Source organism: Convolutriloba macropyga, chromosome 5, assembly GCF_964194025.1.
Source record: "Convolutriloba macropyga chromosome 5, txConMacr16.3, whole genome shotgun sequence".
Lineage (NCBI taxonomy): Eukaryota > Metazoa > Xenacoelomorpha > Acoela > Convolutidae > Convolutriloba > Convolutriloba macropyga.
Genome location: NC_134472.1, coordinates 35,796,487 through 35,818,392, shown reverse-complemented (window position 1 = coordinate 35,818,392; position 21,906 = coordinate 35,796,487). Strand labels below are relative to the sequence as shown.

The 21,906-nt window shown below is 37.3% G+C and overlaps 1 protein-coding gene across 2 annotated transcripts in view; it reads left to right on the top strand.

Annotated features, from left to right (window-relative positions):
* The window catches only part of LOC142339359 (choline transporter-like protein 1), a 246,177-nt gene that overhangs the window by 202,500 nt on the left and 21,771 nt on the right, over positions 1–21,906 (top strand). Inside the window, exons 12-14 of one of the 2 annotated variants that reach the window (XM_075389358.1) lie at positions 2,089–2,217; positions 2,705–2,767; positions 4,963–5,055. In XM_075389358.1, the coding sequence (XP_075245473.1) occupies positions 2,089–2,217; positions 2,705–2,767; positions 4,963–5,055 (285 nt within the window). The remainder of the gene's footprint in view (positions 1–2,088; positions 2,218–2,704; positions 2,768–4,962; positions 5,056–21,906) is intronic. The other variant, XM_075389359.1, reaches the window with a different exon arrangement.

Below are 21,906 nucleotides of genomic sequence, written 5' to 3'. Positions count from 1 at the left end.
TATTTCAATTGGAGAATCGTCCGAAGTTCGTCACTATCAATTATGATGGGTTATGTGTTTAATACGATCCAGTATAGATGAATTTTGGTCTAATACTTAACTAATTTTGGATGAATTAATACCTAATTACTAATTTTAAGCTACTTTCGAAGCGTATTTTTGTTCGTTTAGAAGCGTTTCGTCCTTGATATTTAGCCATTCAGTCTTTTTTCTGCACCTATCGTCGTTTTTTCATCATTTTTACTTTGATCATCGTAAATTTATACAAGTTTATTGATAATTCAATACTGCTAATAATGTAATGATAGCGCAACAATGTAGTCAGACATTGCTTTCATGGCCAAAAAGAGAACACTTAGATGACTTCACGTTTTTATGAAATTTTAAAAAAAATCGCTCTACTTATTTTGTTTTGAGGTTGTCTCGTTCACCTTGCAGTTTCATAGCCGTCCCATATTCAATTTAACAAAGAAAGCGTTTCTCTTCTTCCTCAAGATAGAGTTTCTTCTTAGATCTTTTTGGAGTTATATGTATTGGAAATGCAACTTAAGCTCAAAACTGTTGTGAATTTTGCATTTTGTCATGCTTTTCGAATATTGGGGCCCATTGAAATTTTTATAGATCACGAGAGATTTCATAGGTTTAGGTTTCATCAGCTCAAAGTTGTTTTTGAGGACACTATGTTAAAGAACTGTATTAACTGTTTGTAATTTTTGCTCATTTCAAATTTGCGAACTCTTCGTTTTTTGAGTTCAATTGGTCCGTTATACTTTCTGAGCTTTCAGAAGGGCTCTTGCTTAGAATTAAGCTTTTCAATGGTGGCTACGAAGATACAGCCATACCTTGAACATTCACTGAATCTTAACTATAATTTGATTATTTTAATTGCTCTTTATCGACGTTTGAATCAATTATTGTAAACATACAAATAGCGATTGTACGATAAGCACAAAAGAGGTCCTGATAGCATTGTCTTTAATGCTTTAGTCTATCATGCCCAGGTTGGGGGTGCAAACCCGTCTTCGGTCGAATTTTTGCTGCCATAAGGTATGAAACTATCCAGGCGACAGCCCCTCTGATTTAATTGCCCCCCTCCTCCTCCTGCCGTTCAAGAGCAATTTTTTCTCTTTCTTGAATTGGTTTGTTTTGACAGTTTTTTTTACCTGCCTATGAATGTCTCTTATTTCTCGAGCGATTTCTTTTAGATGTTATGTGTTCTGTTTTATCTGTCGTCCGTTTTTGACAGGAGACTTCGTGTTCGGTGCCCTATTGCTAAAAGGACCAAAAATTTTAATGGGTTTTTTGAATTTTTCTCTTAGTTTGCAAAACTTCTGCATGTCTTGAAATGTTCAAGTGGTCGACCGATCAATTGAAGAGTTTCCAACTTTTTCTTCAATTCTTTGGATTGTGTGTCAGGATTCGCCGTGCTCTGTTCATTCGCGTGAATATTTCGTGGGTCATACTTAACTTACCTCCCTCTTAAAATAACTTTTCTATCTTGAATTGACTTTTGGCCGTTTTTTATTAGAGGAGTTGGGGTCAATTGAAGATCTCATAACCTAATTGAAATTTATTTTGGGTTAGTTTTACAGTACATAAGTCTAAATCAGTTACAGACGAACAACAATTTGTAGAAAATCTTTCCTATTCAAATTTTTTGTAGCATTTTTTTAGGTTTATTTGAAGATAACAGTTCGCAGCTACTTTATGACAACCTGTCAGCTATGTTATACTCGTGATCATGTAATTGTGTTGGTTTCTATTGAGGTCTATGTTGGGTTATCTCTCATTGGCGTGTTTTTAAAATGGATAAATTACCCCTTTTTTCTGAGTGACTTTCCTTTGATTTTTATGACAATTTGTCGACCATTTTGTTCTGACATATGTGTTCATTAAGGACATGGGTATTCAAAATAGAAGTTAGCAAGAATTGCAGATGAGAGAGAATGTAGCTTCTGAGGAGAAAGTGAACAACTTTTGTTGATTAAAGATTGGAACGCTGTTCAAACATTCTATAAATTGTTTTGTAAATGCGAAATGCAAGATTCACCAAGATAGAAAATATTAAATTGTAGCGGTATGTTTTAGGCTGTTGTGATTCTGGTCAGCAATGCTCTGAGAGTGACTGCACTTAACACAGTCGGCACTTTCGTCATCTTCCTCTGCAAGCTAGGAGTGGCAGCGATTACGGCCGCTATTGGACTCGTCTGGTTCAAGGTAAATAATTAAATAAACAAAGACAATATTTACCTTTTTGTATTAGCTTTGACATTTTCCTGATTTACAGTCAATTAATTGACTGGGCTATTATCTGTCTTTCTGCGCTTCGAATTATAGATGCATGACATTTCTAGCAAACGGTGTTAGTTTCTGAGTGAAATAGATCAAATGCTAGTACATGGGGATATTAGCCGCCTGAAGAGTATCGTACAAATAAGCCGGGAGTTAGATTTAAAAACTATCACCAAAACTTTCTTAAATGTATGCATGAGAATATCGAAAAATTTAAGCAGTGGTTCAGCCTTGCAAACTGTGTTTGCTTATTTTCTGCCTACTTGGTGCTCAATTAGAAATGTGCGCAATTTTACTTCATGGTGGGTCCAGCTTCTATGTTAGTGAAATTTTCATCTGCATCTGTGCTATTTAATCTGTGACTGTCTTGGTTTGGTATTATGGCTACGAGTGTTTTCTCTGTCCATTTCAGAACAGCTCCGAGATTTGCTCCTTTTGCGAATCCAGTGCCAAGTTCGCCACCGGTCTTTTCTGTGTATGTACACTGTCTGTCTATCTATCTATCAATCCGGTAGCCAGTTTGTATGAGTGGCGTATTGAATGTTTCTCTCACAGGCATGAGTGAATACTACTATAAAACGTGCAAACTCGCTCTCCTTTCTCTTGTGGAAAATGAATGTATACATCTTTTTATAGCTGCGAAGCTGTAAGCTGAGCGTAGCTATATTGCGGTGCTCTTGGTTTTTACAATTCAAAGAATTTGAATTGTATTGGGGCGCTGTCTTTTTTTTAAGATCTGTTCACACATTTTCATGATTTTTGAAGTCAAATTGGAGTAGTGATTTTGGTCACGCCGAAACAGGAAGTGGAGCGAAAAAGCGAGTGGTTTTGCGGCGTGAAATTCTTTCGCTCTAATTTTAAAGTAGAGTGAGAAAACGGTGTTTGAACAAAAATTCGGTTTCTCGGTAGTGGTTTTTTGTTCACATGCGGCAATTTCACTCTGATTTTTACTGTTTTTTCGGTTTTTCGAATCGGATTTTTTTCAAAATGGTTTTCTCAATCCATTCACAGCCATTCTCGGCCTAGTTTTTTGTTTGAATTAAATTTTCATTTCTCGCTAGTGGTTTTTTGTGTTGCATGCTGCATTTTGACATTGATTTTGTTTTTTTTTCTCATTTTTTATCTGATTTTTAAAAAAAATTATTTTCTCAATTAATTCATAGTCCATTCTAGGTCTAGTTTTTTCTGTTTAGTCAATGAAAATTCTTTGAATTGTACGTCAGGACTTGTCCTGCTATGTTTTTTTGTTTCGTCGTCTGACGCTCTTTTTTCGTTTTACATTTGTTCACACAGCAAAGCTGAAAAAGTCAAATTTTCTGAATGACTTCTTCCTCTCACTAACGGCATTTGCGCGCGTGACGTCATTTCTCACTCGCTTTAGCGAAAGTTTTTTGGTTATTTGCGTGATTAGATTTTGATCATACGTGACTTACCTCACTCAATAAAAATGACTTTTGCACTTTAAAAACTTAAGTTTAATTTGAATTTGTTTAAGGTCAAAGGAACTCCTATGTGCAGTAAAGCTCCCTAATAAGAGGCTTCTGAATTTTAACAAGCTTTACTAATTTATCGCTGAATGTTTTTTAGCCTAGTTTTTTGAGCGGCGTCGATTTTTTTTTCAATTTAGATCTGTATCTGTTTCTATCTCTATTATATGGCACGCAGGTCTATTCTTTCGCAGCTAGTCCGGCAATCTGCCGGCTATGTTAAAAGGCAAGCGTGCAGCTGCCTAAATCGGCATTGACCCCACACCCTACCCTCCCCTCATCCTCTGCCTTCTAAGAATGCTTGTAATTTTTCCACTGTCGAGTGTTCTCAATCTGTTTCTCTCTTCTGTCAAAATGTTATCTATGTCTTATTACCTATTGTAATGTGCGTATGCGACTGACAGGAAGTTGCCACTAATCGTCATTTAGTTTTAGTCCTTTTTATTTTCTCAGTAATCTTGTGAAGTTTTTGCTTTGGCAGCAAATTATTTTCGATTAATGATTTGTGATCAAAGCGTGGCTCCTAACCTCAAGTTAAATATTGAAACATTTTTTTTACCTAGCGTCCCAATTCGATTATAGAGAAAGTTCTGATTATTTGGGAATTCAAATCAAAGAATAGCATGAAAGTTTAATAAATTGTGTTAATTTGCAACGCAATAGCCCAAATGTATGAACGAGAAGCGTAGGATCGTTATATGAGCAAATATCATTTGTTTATCAAAAGTATTTTTCAAACTACTTGGTCTTGAAAAAGCAGTCGTTGGGTTAGACAAATCTATCATTTCTGTGGTTATTTTTCAGAACTACATCTTCTGCAGTGAGACAGCAGCGTGTTGAAATGAAACTAATAATTGATTGTGTTTAACTATTTTAGTATTTCCAGGTTTGTATTGTTGCCTATTCTGACCATTATCTGTTCTCAAGTTGGAAAAACGGAAAGTTGATTTTCAATATAAAATTACGCATAGCTTTTGCTTGCTTAGAAGAAACTTTGATTTTACTTGATGTTTGAATTGTTTATAAGCACTGGAGCTCATTAATATCTCAATTGTACTCTATCTGAGATATGGAAAATCATAAAATAATCATCATGTCTAAATGAGTGTCCACTGCTATTGATGAGCAAATGCTTTGAGGATACTGAGCATCAGAGACTAATGTAGGTTGTTGCATGTTTTAGCAAGATGAGGAGCTCAACTACTATTTTGTCCCTGCAGTCTGTGCTGCCATCTTTGCATACTTCGCAGCTTCCTGCTTCTTCGGAGTATTTGACGTAAGTACACTCCAATTTATTTTTACTTTGTTACCCTTGAGTTTTACTTTTCGTTAAGGGTCTCTTGAGATTTTTTATAGCTGATAATCTGTAAGCTGAGCGTAGCTATATTGTGCTGCTTTCAGTTTTGCAATTTAAAGAATTTAACTTGTTTTGGTGCGCTCTTTTTTACGAATCGAAGATGAGTATTGGTGGAGCGTTTTTTATTAATAGCTTGGAGACGATAGCGGTTATTATTGGGGACATTATGGTTTTTTACAATTCAAAGAATTTGATTGAATTGTTTTGGGGCGCTGTCTTTTTTTTAAGATCAGTTCACACATTTTTATGATTTTCGAAGTTAAATTGGAGTAGTGATTTTGGTCACACCGAAACAGGAAGTGGAGCCAAAAAGCGAGTGGTTTTGCGGCGTAAAATTTTTCCGCTCTAATTTTAAAATAGAGTCAGAAAACGGTTTTTGAACAAAAGTTCGCTTTCTCCTTAGTGGTTTTTTTGTTCACAAGCGGCAATTTCACTTTGATTTACTGTTTTTTTTTGCTTTTTTTAAGCGGATTTCTAAATGGTTTTCGCAATCCATTCATTGTTCATTCTAGGCCTAGTTTTTTGTTTGAACCAAGTTTTCATTTCTCGCTAGTGTTTTCTGTTCACATGCAGCATTTTGACATTGATTTTCTGTTTTTTTATCTGATGTTTTTTAGAAATGGTTTTCCCAATTTACTCATAGTCCGTTCTAGGTCTAGTTTTTTGTTTAGTCAGTAACAATTCTTTGAATTGTAAGTCAGGACTTTTCCTGCTGTGTTTTTTAATTCGTCTTCACCATCGATGATTCTTGTTAACTGACTTCTCGGAGTTGACTTTTTCAATTTCATGCGTGACGCCATTTTTCCTTGTGTGCGTGACGTCATTTGTTCTGCTTTTAGGTCAATTTCGTGACTTACCTCACTCAATAAATGACTTCTGAACTCTCTTAATAAACTTTAAATTTTATGAACTTTTACTAGTTGAAGGTCAATAGTATGCATCCAAGTAGTGCCAAAGGTATATGCCCTAATTCTTGAGTCTTGATTTTTTGAATTCGAATGTTAATTTTCAAAAAGCTCCATTTGGGCTTTTTCCATATAGAGCGTATGTGTCTCATGAATATGACAGTTCGAATCTAACCAAAAAGTCTAGTGGTCTATTAAAGGTCTGTTGGTCAGTCTGTCTATCTTATTTCTTTAGTTGTTTCAATTCATGGAAGTCCACAAGCGTCTTGTTGTAGTGGTAATTTGAAACAGGAAGTGAATAGAGTGAAAACAAAGTGTTTAGATCAAATTGCTAGAGCCGAAAGAGAAAGTGGATTCCTGTTCAAGTCGCTCAATTGAGAGAGAGAAAGCGAGAAAATTAGGTGTGAAAAAATTTTCACTAAGGGTGGAAAAATTCTCATTACATGCGGCTTTTTGAAAGCACTTTTGTAAGTTTAAATCCAATTTTCTCAGTGAAAGGTGTTTACCTCAATTAACTAAAGTGGTAATAGTGCGTTTGGAAGCATTTTTGACCACCTGATTAAATATGACACTGTTTGTGTCTATTTTCAGCTATTTTTTTTACCATTTTACCTTGTTTTAAACTTTTTCAGCTCTTTGCGTGCTTCATTTTTTGACAGATTTTTGGGAGTTTTGTGGTCAATTTGTTCCTGCTCTTTTGGTTTTTATAGTTGCGAAGGTGAGCGAAGCTATATTGCGGTGCTCTTGTTTTTTTTGTTTCGTCGTCTGACGCTCTTTTTTCGTTTTACATTTGTTCACACAGCAAAGCTGAAAAAGTCAAGTTTTCTGAATAACTTCTTCCTCTCACTAACGGCATTTACGCGCGCAACGTCATTTCTCACTCGCTTTAGCAAAAGTTTTTAGGTTATTTGCGTGATTAGATTTTGATCATACGTGACTTACCTCACTCAATAAAATGACTTTTGCACTTCAAAACTTAAGTTTAGTTTGAATTTGTTTAAGTTCAAAGAAACTCATTTGTGCAGTAAAGGTCCCTAATAAGAGGCTTCTGCGGAATGAATTTTAACAAGCTTTATTAATTTATCTATATAGATGACATGCTGGCTTTGCCTTCTTTTTCAACTTGTTTTTGTTACGCCGACGATACGAAGTTGATATGCTCCTCTGAAAATATCTTTTTAAATTTGCAACAAGATCTTGAGCTTCTCTCACAGTGGTGCAGAGACAATAGCATGATGTTCAATTTAAACAAATGCGTCTTTTTACATCTCTCAGAGAACACAACTGGCTGTTTTTTTATTGGCGATTACCAGCTCCAGAGAGTTGATTCAATATGCGATCTTGGATTACAGGTATCAAAAACACTCAAATGGGAAGCTCACATACGTGGTAAACTCCTGAAAGTGCGACAGAATTTTAATTATCTCCAACACTCTGTGCCCTATTGCCTTCCTTCTAAAGTAAAATTCAACCTGTTCCTCGCGTGCGTGATGTCGTCGCTTCTCCAGCCTGGCATGTTGACGCTACCCATTTGCGACTCTTAAAGAAATTCTAATGGAAGGGGCTATGCTGGTGTTTTGGTTATAGTGAGTATAAGTCTATTTTGTCTCTCTCAGAGAGCCTCCATATTGCCTATCAACTTATTGATCGTGATTTGAAGTTCTTCATCAGCATTGTTCAACGCAAAAGTTGTATTCCCTTCAGTCAGTATTTCAGTCGTGCACAATCTAACAGATGTCTCCTCAGCGGTCAACGAGTTCATCTCGTTGTCAATGCATTCGCCAAGAAGCTGACCGCCAAGTCGTACTTTAACCGCATTCAAACTGTTGTAAATGATTTTAATGATGTGCGTGATTTCGATTTAGTCTACCCTCCATTAGATTACAAAAGTCGCTTGCGAAAATTCTTTAGTGATCTGCGAGACTGCAAATTTGAATTCAATCAAACCTGTACGTGGTCAATAAAGTGTCGATGTCCTGCATGTGTATCTTAGTATCCCTTCTTTTGTAAAGCTTTTTTCTACTCAGCTTTATGTACATATCTTAATTTTTTAATGTTAAAATTCCATCAGTTTGGTAAATTGAAGTCTTTTACTACTACTACTACTATCGCTGAATGTTTTTTACCTAGTTTTTTGAGCGGCGTCGATTTTTTTTCAATTTAGATCTGTATCTATTTCTATCTCTATTATATGGCACGCAGGTCTATTCTTTCGCAGTTTTTCCGGCGATCTGCCGGCTATGTTCTCCGAATTTGATGGGTATCATTTTTGCGTTGCTTTGGTACCGAAATTTGATGAGTACATTTGAGCAAATACTTGCCAATTTTTGTCTTAAGGTTTATTTGCCTATTTCGTCTGATTTTGATTCTCGCTGATTTTTTTCTTGATCAATTTTTTTATCAAGAACAATTTATTGCAGGTTTTACTATTATGAAGTGATGCTTTAGAGCTAGCTGGGGCACCTTTTGAATTAATTCTACAAATTAATAATTTTTGGCACGTTTTTTCTTTGCATGTTTTAAGATGTTTCCGTGAAGTATTGAAAGGTTTGTTGATCTAGCATGATGCGTAATTAATGTCTTGGCAGAATAATGGCTAGGAAAGGGCGTCTTGCGTTTTGTAGACAGTTTGGTTTCAATTTTATAGAATAATAGTTTTTGATTTTGTCCTTTGTCATCAACTTTCCCTTTCCTCGGTTTTCTATTTATGAACCAATTTTCTTATATTGCCTCTCAATTGGTATAATATTCTGTTATGACCTGCTTGTTTTACAAAGCAATTTTCCAACAGTTCTTGTAAAGTCGCAACGTTAAATTTCATCTGATGCGTTATCTGTTTTTGACGAATAATTTTCTCATGTTAATTTCATTTTATTTGTTTATCAAAACGTTTACTATAATAAAGTATGAGATAAATTAGGTCAGTGAAGATGGTCAATTTGCTACTTCCCGTACTTTCCGGAATTCTTCCGGCAATGTTTTTTCTCTATGGTCTGTTCACTTTTTTCGACCATTTCTTGCCAATGGGAGGTCAAATTGGAGTGGTGATTTTAATCAAGCTGGGGTCGTAAGAGGAGCGAAAAGCGAGCAGCTATAAGGCTTGACGTTTTCTCAGACTCTTTCTAACTGAAGTGAGAAAGTGATGTTTAAGCACGTTATTGGTTATTAGATGAATTATTTTCACTTCCTGAAATTTGACTTTTTTGCTGTTTTTCTCCATTTTTGTGCAAATACTTTTAGAATGTGATATGTTTTCTCATAATACTTGGATGCGTTTGTTTAAACCACTCAACAGATAACCAATGTTTTTATTAGACCTGGAAGCTTTGTATTCATAAAACGTAAGTGATTTTTTTTTTGCCTGTTAGTAGTATAAAATTCTGACTAGAACCTCAACGGGGGGGGGGGACGGACAATTACTGCAGCGTGGCAATCTACAACGGGGTGGGACATTTTGAGGTGGCCATCTACAACGGGGTGGGACAATTGGAATTTTTTAAAATGCAGTAAAATGTCCCCCCTATTTTTGAGGTTTTAGTCAGATTTTTTGAAGATTTTATGGTGCTATATTATTATTTCATTCGTCTTAATTTCTTTCGGCTATTTGAAACCAGTTCTTATTCTTTGCAAAATTTGCAAACAGTGCTAATTTCCCCGCCAATTATTCAGCAATGCCAGACAGCTCCGCTCAAGTATGTGCCATTTTAGTACTGTAAATCTTTGCATTTCTACGCGCTATTGTTCTCTGTTGCTGACTTTTGCTATAAAAGAGCGTGCACATATCCGATTTTCACAAAACATAACCCAATTTTTAGCCAAAAATGTTCCGATTTTTCGGTTTTTTGTCCCCCCACTAGATTTTTGCGGCGAAATCTTAAAAAAATTTGCCGACAGATCAAAAAATCAAAATTAGGGGAATGGAATAAAGGGTTTCAGGGGTACCAGGGGAGGCCGGCTTACAAACATTTTTGGCTAAAAAAACATTTGTCTGCACATTTATTAGCAGAAAATATCTTTACATTTTAACCATTCTACAGATTATCCCCTACAGATTATCCCCAAATATTCTACAGATATATTTGGTATCCACATAAGTTAACTTCCAGTTCAATTTTTTCTCAATTTACAGTTTCTGAGTAACTCTTTAACTAAATATTTCATCATTTTTGTTAAAATTCGCCATCTTTCAAGATTTCGAAAACGACTTTGTGAAGATTGATCGACAACCACTATTTGGAGTTGCTGGGATCAAATTGTAAGTTTTTTCAATGGGAAAATTTATTAAATTTGTTGACATTTTATGTTCAATTTAGACTTTATGATGATTGAAATTTGAAAATAGACTCAAGAAACATTGGGAAAAACGATTTTTCTTAAAAAATACACGTGCGTTTGAGGGGGGTAAAATACACGTGCGTTTGAGGGGGTAAAAAGCCGCTAAGAGGGGGGGGGGGGTAAAAGGCCGCTAAGGGGGAGGGGGGTAAAAAGCCGCTAGGGGGGGCAATCGAGATTAGTTTCATTCGTGTTATTCTGCTCAGAATTATTTTTAACAGTACTTGCTCTGCAAAGCAACTGTAAGTGAGCGGTGTTGATACCGAAAAACTATTTCTGCAGAAATAGAAACTGCAGAAACAGAAACTGCAGAAACCCATAAAGCCCTGGTTTAGTCTAATTGTTAGGTCTGTTATTCATTGACATTGATACTTGTCCCTGTATCCGCTCATTAAGAAGCAGGATGATGGCAGCTACGAAATACAATAGAAATAGCACGCTTTTCAAAAAGTTTTTGTTAAACATTTAATGTCATTTTTTCCGATATTTGCATCGCAATCGGGGTTATGGGAACCAATAGCAGTAATTGCTTATTCAAAAAATTGATTGAGAAAAAACCAGATTCGTTTGCAATATATCATTTTAGAAGAGTTGGTGTTCCTCGTACATTAATCGGGATTCTTCTCGGATTTCGAATTATTGTAAACGTGTGTTTTTATGCAAAATGTTCGCTTGCCTGTTTTTGACTTTTCGAGTGACTTTTACGCCCTTGACTTTTTGCGTTTTTGGGTAATCTACAATTCTCTCTCACTCACAATTTCAAGCAGCTGAACTGAATTTAATACTAAAAGTCAGAGTCCTTTTTAAGTCTCCCGACGCCCTGACTCAAGCAGGCTGCAGTTGATTAGATCTCCTACTAGTCAATCGAGAGCAATTTTTTCTATGTTTATTTTATTGAATTATTTCGAGAAAAGTATTGTTTCAGCTAGACGTTAATTGAAGAAACATAACAGAAGTAATGCCAACAACTGAGAACAAAAAAAGTAAGCAATAAGATTATCCATTCCAATAAGGTGTTTTGCAGAAATTTGCTTTGAATGATAACGTACAACCTGTAGACATAGAACGAAAAGCTACTGTTATACAAATCATAGAAAAAAGAAACTTGTCTAAAAAGACTGTAACAAAAAAAAAATTTCACAACCTATTTAGAGTTTGTTCTCCGACCAATCAAAGAGTGCCTGAACAAAGGTTTTATTGATCTCAACCTATGTCACTGTGGGAAGTGTGAAGTTCCCGAAAAGTTCCAGGAAGAGGGCAGGGTTGTCGTTCAATTCAATAACGGAGAGCTTCTCATCTACCTTCGCAACAACTAAGTAAGAATTTTTTTTACAGGACCTGATTACGGGAAGGAAATATCTGCTCTATCCGGTTGTTTTTCTGCTTTTTAACTTATCATATCAATGAACCGGATAATGGGTAGGAGCTTTTGAAAAAAATTCGGGTCCTGCGGAATTTTAAACCAACTTTTGAATTGAAATTACAACGGAATCAGTCAGTTTATTTGACTCAAACATTGTTGAAAGGATCAGTAAATCACATGGTTTCTCAAAAAAAGCTTAACGACAAAAATTACAAAGTGAATAAACAATTAAGCCAAGCCCGCGAACTTTTTTTTGGTTTATACGTTTCATTAAACAATGTACAAATCTTTTATTTTCGATGTGTCTTGTTCGTACTGAATTGTAGCCTTTCTATTTAAATGAAATTAATCTCTATGTAAACTTTTGAAATGAGCTGAGAAAAGGCCAAAGTACCTTTTGGGTAATCTGTTGGCAGTTTGTTTCAAGTAAAAATCAAAAATCCAAAATTCCAATGAAAGACTGTGAACTCTGGAGGTTGAGCTCGCCGTAGAAGTTCTGGTCGCGAACTTTTGAGATCGGCTTTGCAATATATTGAGGTGGAGATCAAGCAGCTTCTAGCAATCGAGCTAGTGGTTCGCGGCGCACGTTGAGGGAGTTTTGTTTTGGGGTGGAGGATTTTTGATTGAGACTTGAAATAACTGCTACTGGATTCTTGAGAGAAACTTTTTACTGCGAGAGTTGTTACTAGCTACAGGTTTGAATTACAATTTGTGGAATACAAGAGGGACTGGACGTTCAGCACTTCAACAAAAACTCTAAAAATTTGATATCAATTGGTGCTTACTTTTGTAAAGTTCTGTTCGCGGGCTTTTTAATGGTAAAAAACTTAGTTAGTCTGTGAACATGCATACACAAATCACTGAGTTTAATCTTCATCAGTTGATGAATAGTCTATAATGCGAGCTCTTGGTTTTTTCGCCGCTCCTTTTTTTGTGTTCTGCTTTCTCTTTTTGCTTTTCGGTGCTGGCAAAGTGACTTGATTCTCACTTGAATCACTTGCGTTATCCGATTCAATTGCTTGGTCCAAAATAAAACCATCGCAAGCTGGGTCTGTAGAAGACCCACTGTCCGATAACTCTGACATTTTGTCAAAATCTACCAAGTTTTCTTCTAATTCATCTTCACTATAATCACGTTGATAAAAACCTGGGTCTGGGGAGTTGAAACTTGAGTTGTGAATGGTGCTTGTTTGTGGAATGGTTGTTGTTGGTTGTTGCTTTGGCTGCTTATTTTTCTGCTGCTGGTTCTGTTTGCGCCTTTGCTGTGCATGCTGCGTGCTACCCTGCGCCTGCTGCGTGCTATCCTGCGCCTGCTGCGTGCTATCCTGCACCTGCTGCGAGCTATCCTGCGCCTGCTGCGTGCTACCCTGCGCCTGCTGCGAGCTATCCTGCGCCTGCTGCGAGCTATCCCGCGCCTGCTGCGAGCTTTCCTGCGCCTGCTGCGAGCTATCCCGCGCCTGCTGCGAGCTATCCTGCGCCTGTTGCGTGCTATCCTGCACCTGCTGCGAGCTATCCTTCGCCTGCTGCGTGCTACCCTGCGCCTGCTGCGAGCTATCCTGCGCCTGCTGCGAGCTATCCCGCGCCTGCTGCGAGCTTTCCTGCGCCTGCTGTGAGCTATCCCGCGCCTGCTGCGAGCTATCCTGCGCCTGCTGCGAGCTATCCCGCGCCTGCTGCGTGCTTTCCTGCTCGTTTTCGCTTGCATCAAGTGAACCCCAGTCCGGCTCATCTAGTATTGTTTTGTAAAACATGTCCTCTCTCAATGAGTTGTGTCCATAGGGCAACGTTGATACTTGGTCACTTAATATGAATCTTTTATCATCATAGCCCGACAATGATTTCTTGTTGACAACTATTGTGTGAAGCCTGTGGTTGCTAGAGGCTATTCGGGTGTTGAGAAGACGCACAACCTCGCCGCCCAAAAGAGTTTGCTTGTATAATTCATGGGTCATGCTGCGCCGTGCATCTTTTGTGACCCCTTTGGCTGACTGTTTGGTGCAACCTGAGAAAAAAAAACTTGGTTTATTTCAAATTTATCCCGTTTTTTCATACCCTAAAAAACCTTTGTTTGTTAGAATGTTTTGCATATGCCTGTTGTTTTGATTACTTGTGTTTGTAGAGTGAAAGGGGGGGCTAGTGAAAAAGACTTGCCTTCAGCGAGCTTGATTGAATACAACTTTGGCTTGAGTCCACAAAACTCAGCAATTGGCCGGCTTCCCATCTCGTCTTTGAATTTAAGAGTGACTCGTGCATTGTCCCTGCTGTAGAGGGGGTGCTCAGGAGGGAAGTTTGAAAAATCAAATTGATCTGCAACCTGTTTTTTCTTCTGTATTTCTGCAAAGAAATCTCTTGAGCGCACTTCATATACGAAGGAGTCTGTGTCTGAATAAAGCAAATTGCAATCAAAGTTCTTCATAACTTTGTAGTGAAACTCAAACATGAATTTCTTAGCCAAATCCAGTATACAAGCACCGACGATGGTTGGTTTGTCCCACAGTATTTCTGATTGTTGAAGGCATACAGTGACCAGATCTTCACTGATAATTTTTGATGACTGGTACTCGGGCTTGTCTGTCCATTTGAGTGTTTCTTCTTCAGTGCGCGTCAATTTCACTTTCATTCTGTTTCGTTTTCCCTCGCAAGTTTTTCCGAATGATGAGTTTACCATTAATTTGTAGAAATCTTCCTCAAACTTATTCTTTGCCTGCTTTCTTTTTTCGGTATTTAGTTTCACGTATGGCGCTAGCCACTTTTCTTGTTTGAATGATAACACTCGATGAAGCTTGGTTACTACCAATCCTAGTTCAACATAGAGTTTCAAGGTTTGGTAGTGTAGTGTATAATTTTGTTTATCGAAAAGCGTCTGGATGAGCTTTTTTACCTGCGGGGGTTTTTTAATTTGCATATCGGCCAACAAGTCGCTTTGGTATTCACTGAGCCAACATTCATCAATAGCTTCTCTTGTGGGTGCCAAAGGAAAGTCAGAGTGAAGATCATGTAGGCTGTCGGGATACCTTAGGTCTACTTCAACTATGTATCCTACTGGGTCATCATCTGGTGTATTTAAAATTCGATGAAGAATTTCCTGAGCATTATCGTCAGTCCACTCACTCTTGTCGAACAGTTCAAATTCACATAGTGGCAGTGGGAATTTTTCCATGATTCCTCCGTATAGATTGTTAGCGTCTATCATAATGATGAACGAAGAAATGTTTTTTGGTTTGTAATCAGGAAGAAATTTGTTATTTGCGCGACAAAGACGCTTACTGTACACCGAGCTCACGCCTCCTCTTATAAGGTTCTCAACCATATCAAGGTGTTCCCTCTCAGTTAGAAGATGTAAATGGGGATCTCAAATTTTGAGCATTGCGTCGCCCGACAAATTTGATGCAGTGTAATACTGACATCAATCCAGTCCGTAGGTGTCATAGCAAACTTGTCGAAAGCAAAGAACAACTGCGGCGAGTAGGAACACATCAGTTTTCAAGTACAAGTTGTAGTATTCACCAATAGTTTGACATGAAAATAAATTGAATACCTGGAGCGCTTGCTTGTACTCATCTTCACTCACTGTGACTTCATATTGCTGTAAACTGTTGGTCCATTTGTCACGAGGGGGAAGCTGTGTCTCTTCAAGTTTTTCAAAACTGTCAACGTAGCAATAAGGGAACGAGCCTTTTTGTTTCAACAGGTTTACCGACGATGTGGGCCACTCTTGAAAATGTTGTTCAAGCAAGCTGAACTGATCCGGGGGCAGGTTCTGTACCAGTTTGTCAAGAGAAGCATTCGAAAACTTGAAGGAGTCCAATAGTCTTATGTATTCATACTGGTTTGTCCAAACGCCCTTTTTGTTCTGTGTTGCTTTTATATGCACTCCAATTTGCAACGAGATGAATTTCTCACTTGTGCTTGGTACCACAGAAATTGTATTTTTCTCATTCAGGCTCTGTAGTGCAAGTACTACGTGATGAAGGTCATAGTTTGTCAAATTGTGGGCAAACAGTGGAGTAAAATTTAGGTTTCTACGTTTTAAATTACACTGCGAGTGTGCCCATCCCAAAAATTTTCCTGTGAAGTGACAGTGATCTAGTACTGTGGGATCTTGTGGACTTGTATTCAATTCGTTTTCGCAAATCCAACACAGAGTAGCTTCTCTTTTTGGTATTGATGGTTCACCGGAAAAATTTTTGTATTGTTGTTTAACATCATAAATGCTCTTGGCAATTTGCTCCAGCGAATTGACAAATTCAATCATGACATTCGGCCCACACTTCAGATCGAAAAAGAATGGTTTCGTTTCATTCAGGGCCTTAAAAAGCAAAGCATAGCTGCATGGCTTGTGTTCTTCTAGCGCTCTAGTAGTGCTCGAGCTTTGTGTGTTGCTGCTGCTGCTGTCAGTAACGGGTTCAATTATAGACTCCAGATCAAAAAATCCGACTATAGGTGCAGACCAACGTGCTTGATTATTTTTAAATTCAAATTTTTGCTGTCCTGCTTTTGGCATTTTAATAATTGCTCGTGTGTTTTGGTGGCATATTTCTTCATGTCTCTCATGTCGTTCGATTGAGGTGCTAATATGAAAACAGTTTCGACACAAATGGTTGTCCAAACGCTGTTTTTTCTGAATGTACTGGTGAATTAGTCCTTTGATATTTGTGATCAGCACATAATGATGCATTGAACCATCACTTAGCAAGAGTAAGTCCAGGTTGAATTCGAAATTTTGGTTGTTTGATATGCGGAAAGGAATCAATTTTTTGTTTGAGTGCCGAAATACATTAACGCGTACCTGGTTTAGCTGTTCAAATTTTTTCAATTGGTGAAAGGCCATTGGCATCATGAATTCACCAATTGGTTGCTTTGCTCCAGGATTTTCTGGACCATACATTATTGGATTTGTTTTTTGTCTCCAGGAGGCGTTGTCCGGTATCAATTTGGGTCCAATTTTGTTGTGATATTGTGCAGTATAGCAGTATAGGAAACATTTTTCATCATGTCTGTTGCGAATGTTGAGCAAGTATAGACTTCTAGCCAACTCAGTTGGGAGAGCTAGATAGGAAGAGGCACTAATTGGTTTTGACTTGACAAATCGTAGTTCGACATTCTCAATTCTATCTACCGTCCAACCGCTCCCATGAGATGCGAAGTTGTTCAGTGAGAGGAGCATTTGCTCAATCATTCCAGCCAAGCATGATTTACTCAATCCGGTGAAGTCAACGCGCTGCATTTTTGAATTGATATATATCTGAATTCGATCGGGTTGGCTATCAACGGTTTCATCACCTGTTGGTTTTGTTAATTGCATCAATGCACTGAATTGAAGTTTTTGTGCGCTATTTTGCGTGTTCAGTTGAACAACATTTTCGATCTCGTCCTGTTTGCTCCGCATAAAACTTAGCAGATCTATTTCCTGTTCCCCCACTGGTATGTCGTAGGTTTTCAAAACACCACCGAAAGCTTGCTCGGACGGAAGAATTCCAGAACGTGGGTTGTTTTCCAGATCAGCGTTCCATACTGGAAGTCCATGGTTTTTGTTCATATGCTCCATGTACTTGAGGTTGTCTACATAGAACTTGTTGCAGTAGAGACAGTAGCGGGGATGTTTTGAGTTGTGTTGCTGTATCATATGCGTTTCTGGTTCTATGACTTTTTCATGAGCAAACGCACATTCATCGCACACGAATCGGTTGGTTTGGACGTATTGTTTATGAACCGTTTGCATATGTCTGAGGCTGCGCTTATCTGCGAGTTTTTTTTTGACAAATTGTACACGTTTCAGCGTTCATTATGAACAGTGGAAAGAGAGAAGGAATAGGAACGCAAAAAAGAAAATAAAATTACGAAAAGGAAATGAAAAAAGTTGAAGTTTTTCAATCAAGTGAATTTCAGGTTAAGGCAAAAAGCAAATGTAAGATTTTTATTGTCGGGCAAGCTGTAATTTAAACTTGTTTCATCCAATCATAGTGCGCGTCTTTTTTGTTTACTTTTGCAACAGAAAGCTACTGCTCCGCAAACAGCAGTAGAGGGGGGACACACCGCGCAGACTGTTGTGTAAACAACACATAGATTTATATGCTGAACGGTTTTTCTACTTTTTGTTTGTTTAAAACAGGTGATATTGAGTTCGCAGTTTTACTTCTTATTTGTTTACCCTAATTTTGGTACGGTGTACGACTATCTGATAAAAAAGTGTTTAATGATTGTTTACTGTGATTTCACTACAATCCAAGCTTTAGCTGGGTTTATTTCAACCCAGTCCACTTTCGCTTATTTGTTTAAAACATTGTTTCGCACACTTGTTTGTCCAATGTCTAAAATTTTCAGCATCGCTTAATTTTGTCTCACAATATTTGTCTAGTGCTAAGATGAATCTTTAGTTAAAGTTTAATTAAGAACTGGTTTCGAGATGTTAACAAAATTGTCATGCTTTAACATTGTGAAAAGCAACAAATACAATATGTACAATGAGTTTAAAGAGTTTTGTTGTATTTTAGAGTCGAGGTAACTTGATGACTTTCTTGACGGGGGCATAACATTGGCTCAGTGGAGGTGTTTCATCGATGCTGACATCATCAGAAAAAATGTTGGCAAGCAACGGGAGGCTTTCCGGGGTTTTTCTTTCTTCACTTGGCGACCGATCAAAATTCCAAAAACCAGATATTTGCTCAACTTCTTCTAGCTGCCCCAATTGATTCTCCCAAATTTCAATGCAGTCATGATCGTAGTCTGCAAAAAATTTTCTTGTTCACTTTGCCAATTTTTTCACATCCTGCTTTTTTGTTTGAATGGGAGTAATACATCCATAATATCGATGAGCATATGGAGACTCTTCTTGTCTTGGTGATTTTTCTGGCGTTTTTGTAAGATGAAATAAATCGTATTCAAGTATTGGTTCAATGTAATTAACTGGAACAATAAAGCTGTTTTTTGTGTGCCATAATTCTGTCTTATCATCAAAGCTTTCCTTTACAAGGACAATATTTTTGAAGTTGTGACACATTCGCACAAGGGTTCGAGTGCCTCGCTCACTTGTCTTTGCGATTTCTAAATATTCAGCAGCCATATTGCAGGCGATGGATAAACAATTGAGATGTTTTTGTTCTGATTTTACGGATTTAAACGGTAAGAAAGCACACAGTTTTCTTTGTAAGGAAAATTTTATAAAGACCTAGAACAGCACCGAGTCTAGAACCAATTCTAGTAACAAGAAAAATGAAAACTTGCTTTTATATGTTATGGAATGGAAAGGAAAAGCAGGATGAAAGCAAATTCAAGAAGAAAGTTAAGCAACAAAAGACTTGCAGTAATGTAATAATGTGTCAAAGAACTAAAGAATTTTCACAAAACTTATATTGAACAACAAGAAAGAACAATGGCGGAAAGATTGAAAAAATTGCTGCAGACTGATTTGTTTATTTGACTTAATCATTTCATCATTATGCCGTCATGTCTATAAATAGAATTATGTCATAATGACCTAAGTTGAATTGGGTTGCTCTCTAGAAATATAAATAGACTCGAGGAGGCGAGCTAATTTATCCATTGCTAATGAAAACTTGTCAGTTTTTAGATTTAAAGGTCGGGACTTGTAAAACTGTTTTCTGCTGTGGCCTTTATAATGCTTGGCCCGGCGATGTTGCATTAGTGAATGGAAATTTTTAAACTGCCTTGGACAATTGTGACATTGAATGGGTCTTGATTCAGCAGGGTAGATTTTTTCCGATCTTTTGAATTTCATATTTCGTATAAACATCATAGCTGATATAGAGGAGTATAAATTTGTTTACACGCTAGGGTGGGTGGGTTTGTTTGCTCAGCTGTTATCTTGTCTAGACATGTTGGCGTGGGTTTTTAAATTGTTTACATTCCAACAAACAGTAATGCATTAGTCATTCATCGTTTCAGATTACTTTGAAACAGTTTGTCTCAATATATGCAACATTATGGGTAATGTTTTGTCTAAGGATGCTGAGTACAGCGACTTTAATTTGGATCTCTCACTCAATCAAAAACGGCTTGTTAGGGCTGCTGTTAAGACTTATCATACCACTGGCACCTATTTATCCTTGAAATTGTTCAAACGTGATAGTGAACAGGTCGACTGGGATTTCATTCAAAAAATTACTTTCAGCGCGAGAGTTTCGTTTGCTATGTCAGAACATAGAAAAACTAGAACAAATGCTTGATCAACCAGTTGGGTTGATCGACTCACTTCTAAAACCGGATTCAACCGATGACTCGAAGCGTCCAGCAAAACGGGCCGGCAAAACACCAACTCAGCGCCAGAAGAAGATACCAAAAACATCTGTAACAGTCAATGAGGAATCGGAATAATTTCTATTATACCTTTTGCTTCCTGTCATTGTTTATGCTTTCATATTTAGTTTATTAGCTTTTTCTTTTTTGTTCGTTATGGTTGAGGCGATGTATGAGAACAGTCCTGAATATTTCAAGAAATTTCAAAAACGTTTCAAGTACAATATTTGTGAGAACCAAAATTTGAAAACACAACAATTGAAAATTATGCATATGATTATCATTCATCTGCAACAGTTATCGAAGGTTGTACATTTGGCTCCAATCATTATCATGTTATGTATGAATTTGGTTCGCAAGATGATAACATATTCGATTCTCTTTATGTACCTGCGGTGATACCGTGTCTGGTTAACTGTTTGAAATTACTTATTCAGCCTACGCAAAAAGACTTTGTTAAACGTGGTGCAATAATTTCACGACTACATGTTGCTGTTGAATACCTTTCAAAATCAACTTCTTCTGCAGTTACCAAGAACCAGAAACAACTTCCAGCACCCTTGAGTGAGGCAACAGTGAAATCTTTTAGTACTTTGACGGCCAACAAACGTTCTTCTACAGTCCCTGATGTAACTATGAAACGATTTTGCGAGCTTATGCTAGGTGAACACTCGTCAACTCTTTATCAGATAATGGATATTCTGCTTAGTGGCCACGGAAGTTTTGTGAGAGAAACCTCAAACTCTTTCATAACCTTTCAATTTTGTAAAAATTGATATTCAAAAAATGGTGTTGTTGTTTCAAAATTAAATTAACTTTTACTTCATATGTTTTACAAAAGCTAGCAACTCTAATTCATTTACATCAGGTATAAATGGAAATTTCTCACTATAAAAATAATGAACAATATATATGCAAAATAAACCACAAAGCTGGGAGTCTGAGGATTGCAGTGGAGACTGAATGTCTCTTCTATGTTCCATGATATCCATCATTATCTCCAAGTCTTTACACTGTTGTAAACGGTTGAAAATATCCTTGTAGGTAGTCAAGGGTAGAGCCAGTGGATCCGCAAAATATATTATTGGGTATGCATATCGTTTAGCTAGCACTACCCAGTGGGTTCCAATAGAGTTGGATCGTGATGCATTAACAATAATAAATGTGTTGGTTTGCAAGTTCAGAGGATAATTATCAGCGGCATAAACCCCTCTGAATTTGAATTTGAGGTGTTTACACTTTTTCACTTGAAGATGAATTTGATCTTCGTCCATTAGTATGTGATCATGGGAAGAGCGTTTTTAGATGCGTTTCTTCCAGAGTCAATGTAGATCGTAGATGCTTTTTCCCCAAGAAAAAATATTTCAACGTTATGAGCTAACGCTGCATCGAACTTGAGTTCGACAGACAATGATGAATTTGTGAGCTCTGGATGAATAAAGTCATGAGTTGCCTCTTGAGTGCTGGTCAGATCAAATACCATTATATAATGGTTTGCGAACTCACTCAGAGGTATTCCATGGCCATTTTCTACATAAGCTAATGCACTCATTGAATTTTAGTACAACCTCTTGTTGTCAGTTGTTGACATTGGAGTTCCAGCCGTTGCAAAACCATTTCGATAAATGGTTATCTCTCTTAAACCAAATTTTTGATAATGGAATGGATTAGCGGTGTTGGTACCGATGAATGCTGTACCAACGCATAATGCAACAATGACTCTTCTGCTTGGCTCTTTAGTGAAAATATCCTCATGTTTCCAGCTTTGTTGGCCTGTTGTAGCCAAGAATGTTTTGGTAATTACTTCATTGTATCGGTAAATTGCCGGAGTTTTCAATAATGTCTTCTCAATTGCACCTACAACATTATCTGACACCGTCATCTTCCTGACAAATAAATTAGCCTCATCTATTTTAA